Source organism: Eumetopias jubatus, unplaced genomic scaffold, assembly GCF_037043125.1.
Source record: "Eumetopias jubatus isolate StellerSeaLion01/CBP00866 unplaced genomic scaffold, mEumJub1_p1.0 scaffold_1, whole genome shotgun sequence".
NCBI lineage: Eukaryota > Metazoa > Chordata > Mammalia > Carnivora > Otariidae > Eumetopias > Eumetopias jubatus.
The window spans coordinates 8,503,848-8,513,180 of NW_028274807.1; the positions used below are offsets into that span (position 1 = coordinate 8,503,848).

General features: G+C 41.6%; 1 protein-coding gene across 1 annotated transcript in view; it reads left to right on the forward strand.

The window, feature by feature from the left end:
• The window catches only part of KCNJ6 (potassium inwardly rectifying channel subfamily J member 6), a 66,885-nt gene extending 60,879 nt beyond the window's left edge, over positions 1–6,006 (forward strand). The window contains exon 2 of the mRNA XM_028116596.2: positions 5,681–6,006. Coding sequence (XP_027972397.1) covers positions 5,681–6,006 — 326 coding nt within the window. The remainder of the gene's footprint in view (positions 1–5,680) is intronic.
• Positions 6,007–9,333: the final 3,327 nt, after the last annotated feature.

The window sequence follows — 9,333 nt, forward strand, 5'->3', positions numbered from 1 at the left end:
TTCTGACAGTGGGCTTGGTAAATCACCAATATTCTTCTCCCACACAAACACTTATAAACATAAGTGCAGAACTCTTTATTACTGTGCTAATTCAGTGCAGTTCTTACTGAGAATAGCAAGGAGTAAAGAGAAACATCCCATCATTTAGCCAGTATCTGAAATAAAAAGGCAAAGTACAGTCAATTTTTTGTTTCTGAGTATTACAGTCTAGATTGATTAATTTTACAGTATTCAAAGATGGTGATGGTGGCTTATATCCATCTTATTTTACTGGAATCATGTTCTCCAAGCAGTTTTGATGCATTATCTGTTTACACAGAGTGAATACCTCTGGCTTTATGCAGGGGGCTCTCCCTTGAGGATGGTTTTCATCATATTGGTATTCTGCTCAAAATATTTCGCATAATTTGCTGCTGGGGATCTAAAAATAGGGCTTTGCCTGTTAAATCCTCATCATGCTGGGCCTGACCCTATGTTTGCTCAGTCACTATGACAGATTCCTTAGCTGTGCCCGTTTGGTTTCCTGGCTTCTAAATGGACTGGGCTTTGCATCCACCACCAATAACATGCGCTCCCTCCCCTCCACTCCTTACTCTTTCAGTCTTACTCAAGGAATGAAATGGCCACCAAAAAGATGGACAATTTCTAATCAGTTCCCTGCAGGTTAAACTCTTAGAAGATTAACCAGAGATCCAAACAGAGAAGCTCTCAGTGGAGAAACTATGAAATGAAGTAATTTTTAAAGATGCACACATAGGGGACGCCTAGGTGGCTCAGTCAGTTAAGTGGCTGCCTTCGACCCGGGTCATGATCCCAGGGTCCTGGGATCGAGTCCCACATTGGGCTCCTTGCTCAGCGGGGAGCCTGCTTCTCCCTCTCTCTCCTTCTGCTTGTGCTCTGTCAAATAAATAAAATCTAAAAGAAAAAAAAAAAAAGATGCACACACAGTGTTGGGCTTTGGGAAAATAACTTAGACCAGACAACACTGCTATGAAAATCAAGCTTTGCCTTCCAAAGCATAAAGTCAAAGGCATGCCTAGACCTAGAACACTCCAGAAGACCTCTTCCTCCCCTAGGCTCACCTTGCCTCATGCCATCTTGCAGTGACATCTGCACCACTCAGCATCTTCTCATTTCTTTTGAGACTGTGAGGACAGATTCCCCAGGGATGTAATTTGGACCAATCTCACTAGAGGTGTGTCTATTTCTTAGACTTTTCAAAAAACCAATGTTTGCCTTTTATTGATCCTCTCTATTCTTCATTTGTTTTATATTTTATTAATTTATGCACTGATCTTTATTGCCTATTTCCCATGGGTTCATCCTGTTGTTGTTTTTAATTTTTTCTTTGAGTAGAGCTGACACACAATGTTACATTAGCTTCAGGTGTGCAACACAGTGATTCAACGTCCCTATACCCTGTTGTTCTTTTTCTACTTTAAATTGGAGATTCTGCACATTCATTTTCAGACTTCCTCCTTTTCTAATATAAGAATTTAGACCTATACATTTTTCTCACTTTCCATGTATCCCATAATTATGACATTTAGAATTTCAGTATCATTCAGTACCAAGTATTACTGAATTTCAGTAGGGTTTCTTCTTTGACGGAAGTTGTTTAAAATGTGATCATATATTATGAAACACGTGGTAATTTCTAAAATTCATCTTTTCTTCTTGTTTTCTGCCCTGTGCATGCAAAGCTCAAGACTTGTATCAACTCATGCACAGAATTCATGCACAGAATTCTCTTCCCCAGTTCTGTCCTCTGTAGGATTCCCTACCTTTTTTCAGCTCACAAACCCCCACTCTCCATCTCCTGTCTAGAAAGACAGGATTTCCCTCTGAATGCTAGCCACTTGTGCTCTGCGTGGTTGCACACACTCAGGTCACTCTCAGAGTAAAGTAGTGAGAAACGAGAAAAACACTACCACAAACTCTTTGTCCACAATCCCCTTTCCCAGTCCTCTGGCCAGAAAGATTTTCTCCAGGATTTGGGGGCCTGTACCACGCTGCACGTGAAGCAGTTCCCAATGAGACGGCACTGGGGGCTGGGGTACCTGACGGGGATTCCCCATTTTCATCCTCCGGCTCAGAAGGGCACCTTGTCCCACCGCTCTGGTCAGAAGAATGGGGTTTCTTCCCAAGATTTTGTTGTCAGCACCTGCTTCCCAGTTCTGTGCTGGGGCCACTCTCAGGTTAAAGCCATGTGATGAAAAAGGAAAATGGAAAAACAAGAAATGTACCCCCTAAGAAGTCAATCTTCATGTTTGGTACCCCTCCCCATCTTCTTGCCAGTGTTAGACCTTCCAGAGTCTTCCAGTGGAAGGTTATGTCTACAGGAGTTAGTCGTTTGTAATCAGCAGGAGAGAAAAGCTGTATTTACTCCATCTTCACCAGAACCCGAAGTCCTATCCCTTACTTTTTTAATTGAAATCACTTTCGATTAAAATTATGGACTTTGTAATTTTCCAGCACCTAGTTTGTATTTTAGCCGAGGGTCCCTCATAGACAGACTGGCATAATGCTGGAAGCAGAAACCTCCCACTTTCCTTTTTAAGGACTCACAAGCCATCTTTCTATTTAATAATACATCTCAGACATTTCCAATCAACAATTTTAATTAAGCTGCTTCTCTATAGTTTCCCTAAGCTGAGTTTTTTTCACTTGAAAACGAATATTTACTGGGAAGCTACAATGTTGAAGCCCTGTAGTAAATGCTAGGAACATGGAAATAAACAAGACCAATGAGCCCCAGTGTGATCACAACTCAACAAGGGAAACAGACACTTAGAGGTAATTTCAAATGATGGGAGGGCACCTGGGTGGCTCAGATGGTTAAGCGTCTGCCTTCAGCTCAGGTCATGATCCCAGAGTCCTGGGATCGGGTCCCGCATCAGGCTCCCCGCTCCTTGGGAGCCTGCTTCTCCCTCTGCCTCTCTCAAAAAAATCAAATGATGGGATAAGGTGTCCCTGAGAGTGTTAGGGGACCCGGGGCTCAACGGTTCCAGCTGGGACTGGTCAGTCACAGAGTGCTCCAGAAAGGAGATGATAAATTAGTTGGCTCTTCAAAGATGAGCAGGATCCCACTGGAGGAAGGCTGTTCAAGATAAGGCAAGTAGATGAACACGGGCATAAAAATACAAATGCAAATGGTAAGACAGCCAGTATGCCTAGAGAGTGGAGGGCGATCAGAACCGGACATCAGATTTCTCATGTTTTGCTCTTCACCAAAAGAAGCATCTCTTTTTCCAGAGAAAAATTTACTCACTAAAAAACTACTGCAGGGGGACTCTGTGATGATCTTCCTGATATGGAAAACAAGCACAACATACATACACACGGATATAATCTTGGCAGCTCTGCTTTTCTTATGATGTTAACTCAGCTGGCTTTATTTTGTTACTTTTTCAAGTTCAATGAAAATCACATCTTTAAAGAATGGACTGGAACCCACGTCAATAGGTAAGACAGGAATCTTTCTGAAAAAAATGAAAATTATCAACTTATACTAGGAGGTGTTTTTAATAGTGTACTGTTGGAAAAATACATTAATATTATTTTTTATCTCTTTTTAAATGAATTAGGACACCACAAGATGAAATAAAAACATGGAAAATCATCCATGAGCATTTCTTTAAATCTTGCTTATTCATCTTTTTATTACAAAAATTAAACAGTCCCACTAAAATGGTGCTATGGAAAGATATTTTGCTATCTCTGTAGAATTCAGTAAGTGTATTTGTTTGCTAGGACTGCCATAACAAAGTATCACAACAGGGGCTTAAACAACAGTATTGTCTCTTGGACATCCTCTTGGTTGTATCCAGTGTTGTTTCTTGATGCCAGTATCCCAAGTTTCTGATTCTCTCTTCAGCCAATTCTAATGTGATGTTAAATATCCATTTAGATTTTAATTTTAATAATTTTATTTTTTTATTTCTGGTTATATTTGATTATTTATATCGCCAAAACTGAAGGTCTAGGTGGATTTTTTATTTGCCCATCTCTGTTTTCTAATCACTTCACAATAAACATGTACTTCCTTTATAAAAAAAAGTTGTTAAAGTTATTTTATCACCTTTCCCCCTTGACTTCCTATGTATTCCTTTCTGAGCCCACATGTCCCTGCTACCCCCCATCACTCCCAAACACAGATAAAGAGTCGGCAGTTCAGAAGAGAAACACTGGTTGAGAAATAAAAGCAAGGCAGTGCTCTTTTCTTTTCAATACCCAGAAGTCCTGTAATACTTAGTTTGGGGATGAAGAAGAAGAGCCCAGGACTGGAGTGAGGGCAGTGCTGATTCTGGCCCTGACAGCTGCATGGGGTAAATCACTTACATCCCTGGCACCCCAGTTTCTTCTTCTAGTCACAAGGAGCAAGTGCAATGTTCTGAGAACATTCCATATCTCTGAATTCCTCTGTGTAAACGCCCACATATGTCTTCTTCTCCCCACTCTACCTGCAGTCTGCACAAAGCAGTTGCCTGATACACCTTATTGGCTTTCCCAGTGAATGACATCCTGACTGCCTGGCTGTGTTCTTGAATGAATGAACAGGGGCCACAGTATGACTTTTGTGAGTCTTAGGTACTTTTACCTTTGTGGACCCCAAAAATGGTTTAATTATATTACATTTTACAATCTAATTAGTATAAAGATGACTATATTAACATTTTTTCTACCTAAAAGTTTATCTTTTTTTCTTTTGATTTTAGAAGAATTTTCATGGGTCCTTGAAAGCATTGTGGGCCCTAGGCCCTGGACCGGCCTAGCTAATGGGGAAGTCATCCCTGCAGGAACTACTCAACGGATGCTTCCAAATCCTGAGAAGTTTCATAAGAGAGCCTTTTGAGCAGCGCACCAATGCATTCCCCAGATTTTATGCCAAGCCAGTTACCTAGTTTTCTTCTCTAAGGACATGGGTGGAGTTTCCCTCATTCTGTCATTTCACATTAAAATAAAGCTGCTCCTGACTCCTGGGCTCCAGTAGCTCATATGGCATTTCTGTGCAAATTAGAAAAAGACTTCTTATTTTTAAGAAGAAGGGGGAAAGCCATTAAAGTATTATATTATTGCACCATCTAAATAACTATCCCCACTGAGCCTGGGGAAAGTGCAAAGTCAGGTGGGCATCCTTTCCAACCTCACTTGGGGGCCACAGTCGTGGCCTGCATGGCATAGTGGTGGGACAGTAACAGTAATCCATGGCATTCAGCTTAAAGCCATCCTAGGCATAGTTCCATAAACCAAATTTCATCCTAAGTCTGTGGCCAGAATGATCAAGTCTGAGTAGGACTCAGGCAAAGCCTCTAAAAGCAATGGGAGACCAGAGTCATGGCCTCCAGTTTCTCCCAGAGCAAAAAGTGGATAAGGCACAACCACATGAGTGTGCACACCACACGCTTTCCTGTGTGTGTGCATGGCCTTGCAGGCAAGTGTGGCTTAATATGAGCTAGAACTCTCATGTTGCCCCCTGGAAGGCCCCCCAAAAGTCCGGGAAGCTCCACCACATGCTCCTGTGTGTGTTAGTGTATGTCTACAACATGAATAACACCCTGTGCTGGGCACAGTCTGACCAGCTATACCCAGCAGCCACACCTAGCTCACTGAGTCCCCTCACTGACGGAAAGCCTGCACTTACACATAATAAAGCCTCCATCCATTCCCTTCTCTGCAGGGATGACATGCCAGGCACGGAGCTCCTACATCACGAGTGAGATCCTGTGGGGTTACCGGTTCACACCTGTCCTGACGCTGGAAGACGGGTTTTATGAGGTCGACTACAACAGTTTCCACGAGACCTATGAGACCAGCACCCCATCTCTCAGTGCCAAAGAGCTGGCTGAGCTAGCCAGTAGGGCAGAGCTGCCCCTGAGTTGGTCTGTGTCCAGCAAACTCAACCAACATGCAGAACTGGAGACCGAAGAAGAAGAAAAGAACCTCGAGGAACAAACAGAAAGGAATGGTGATGTGGCAAACCTAGAGAATGAATCCAAAGTTTAGTCTCCTAGCTGGGTAGCTCCTTCTCCTCTCCCCTCACACAACCTTTTCTTGTCTTTCATTCGCTTTCTTTTTTGTCTCTCTTACTTGGTTGTTTATTTATTTATATTTAATTTTGACATTACCAGAAAACAAATCTTCAAGGTGTAAAATATCTACCTGCCCTCTCTCAGTTACTCAGATTGACAAGGTAGACACGGATTTGGTTAAGGTGCAACGTGCCCTCATTTGTGGCCCAAGCTTGCTCTCTTTCCTAAATACCACACATCCAACTCCTAGGGATTTAAGCTGCTTACCTGCATGTCTTGTACAATACCAGATCACTCAAAGAGTGTGTCAAAGATTTTACCTGGGATATGACAAGTTAGGTCTCTGGTGCCTATTTATTCATGCAGTGAGACATAGCATATAACCCTCAATTTTATAGATTCAAATAAATTTCATCTACAGGGTGAGGTGCTTGCCCCATACAGGCATTGCAGTTCTAGGACCCAGGTCAGGTAAAGACAAAACACTGTACATATATATGCCTTATGTAATTACTTTCTTTTTGCAGTTAGTAATAAAACCCAGCATGTACAAAAGTACTATAGAACAGAACTTCTAAATAATGTACATAGATGTATAATTAGTGTAGGTTTAGATATATAACTTTAGAAATAAGATGCAAAAAAAAAAAAAAAAAAAAGATTCCCAATGTACAGTAGGTATTTCTGTTCTGATGTCTTTGCTTTCTTAATTTCTTTGGTCCCATTGACCACTGGCCCTTAGTGCATGGCCTTTGTTCCATATCCCAAACTGGTAGTGTTTGGGTACCCCACTGTTACCTTGCTGATCTTTTCATTGAATCTAAGAAGCCATAGGTCTGGGGGAAGTTAGGAGGTCTAGTACATGGCAAAACCCACCACCAATATGCTGATATACTATGAAATGTTTACAAAACTGAGGTCTCTTTTTTTAGTAACAGAAGCCTCACTGACTAGCTTGGGGGAATATTCCAGGGGAAGGACACTATCTGGCATGTCACCAATGATGTGTTTATGCTTTTCACATGAGCTGTCACCCTTTGTAGTACAAGAGTTTGGGAAACTCTTCTTCTACAAAACCATGGATTCTCCAGCTGTTCCACTCTGTAATCGTAAGAAACTACAGACTTAAAAAATGAGACATGGTAATTTAGCAGAAGACGGTTTCAGTCTAAAGCCATGACATTCATGAAGGCACGTAGTAGGAGACATATATTGTCATCATTCACCTAACACACTTTGACTCCATCTGACTCTCTTCCTGTCCCCACCAGCTTATCCATCAGCATTTCTCGCATTTGTATTTATTATTATTCGTATTCTTTTATTATTATGAAATGATGAGAGTTCAATAGTCAGAGATTAGATCAACAATCTAGGTGACTACGAAATCTTTCTAGAGAGTGCCACAGGTGGGAAATCAAATCCAAAGTGTCTCCCAATCAGAAGAAAACGAGCAAAAAACTGCAGCCTTAATTCATTTTAATCTGCAAAGATAAATGGAGAGAGATTAAGAGAAAGAGAAGGAAGGCATTTTGTACTAAAACTCTAAATTCAAGATGAAAAAAATTCAAATAAAAAGATAAATGGAAGAGAATGTCAGACAAAATCTCAAGGGCAGGTGGAAATTTTGCACTGTAACAGATCTTTCCCATTAATTTCACAATTTTAAACTATTTGTTCCCTACAACAGTCGCCCATCATAAATATTCATTGACCGAACTCAAGTTCCTTTTCAGCTCCTATGGCTGTGCTCAGTTTGAGGCTTTGTGCCATGGAGGTCAAAGAACTCAAACTAGCTATCACTCACTCCCTGTTGCCCTTAACTTCCCTGACCAGATTGCACAGGCCTTCGCTGTAGTTTGAGGACCTTGTCTACTAAAAAGCATGTCCCAGAGATAAGGAATGTGGCTTCTCAGTTTAACACGGGGGTCTCTCTTCTCCCACCTCTGAGACCTAGCATCAGGATACCTGCTTCTTGGCACTTGGACTTAACTGGAAACAAAACTGTTGGCCATAGCCCTTTCCTGTTTGCCAACATCTCACGTTTTGCATTGAATATCTGTTGAATCATTTATTCATTCCACACAATCCAAGGAGGAGGTTGTAGTCGAGGAGAAGGAGAGAGCCCCATACACTTCCTGCCAGGCTGTGGGGAGGTACTGTGGCCTTACCTCGCTGTAGCCTTATGAAAGGCGCCCTTGACTTGGGGGCGCTAACCCTGCAGCATCCCCAGGGTTGCAGGGCAAGGCATGGTAGCACAAAGAAAGATGAAGCATGGGCTACAAAAAGTCTGCTAATTTAGCTCTTGATGACTCAGTGGGCCTTTTTTAATCCATACTAAGGCTCAAAGGACAACGCACATCCTGTTGTCTGGTTGGAAGAGCAGTTCAGGGCCCTCTAGCACAACTGAACAAAGAGCCTTGACAACCCTTTGGTCATGCACACGTGTTAGGTCTCTATCTGTGCCAGGGCACCCGGGGGTGAGGTCTCTCCCTATTTCTCATTGTCTTTGGTGTCAATGTAGTTGGAGACAGAACATGAACCAAATCTCGTTTTTGTAATGTGAGCCTCTGAATCTTTAAACAAGGATGCTCCAGAAGAACCTTTTACTAGAATGTCCCTATCAAACATGTCTATTTTTCTACAGTTATTGATAACACAGTTTAACAGTGTATTTTGTGTTAACTGTTAAAATTTGGAATTGAAAGAAGCTCATTAAGACTGAATTTTCTAAGCAGCAAGAATTGAATGATGTTTTTCATTAAGACTGTACAACAAAGATGAGCCCACAATTTCTACTCATTCTATTCCATCATATCTAGTCCCCATTCACACAGTCACTTTGTTAGGAAATCAAGTGCTATGAAAATAAATAAGCCTATTTTAATGCAACAATACCCATAACTAATGAGGATCACCCTCAACTTGATATTTTGGTCTGTTAGTTTGGTGTGTTTGAGTCACTTTCCATAAAAGCATGGTGGGATCTGATAGCCAGATAAGAATTTTGAACCAACGGGTTACAGTTTGCCACAGTTGACCCCAATCTGGAGAAAAGGGCAGACTCAGCTGGAAGCAAGACCTCCCCAAAGGCCGCTGAGACCCTTAGATTCTCACTTCCACTCACCCCAATATGCTTTCCAACTGGAAAACCTATTTGTTTATAAGTCAACTTTATGTAACTAATAAAACTGTTTATGTTTTTGGCTGTCCCCTGGGCAAATGATACTCTTTTAAATTAATGTATTTCTAATCACTGTAATGCCAGGTCATTGCTTATCCATTCCCTCATAACATGGCA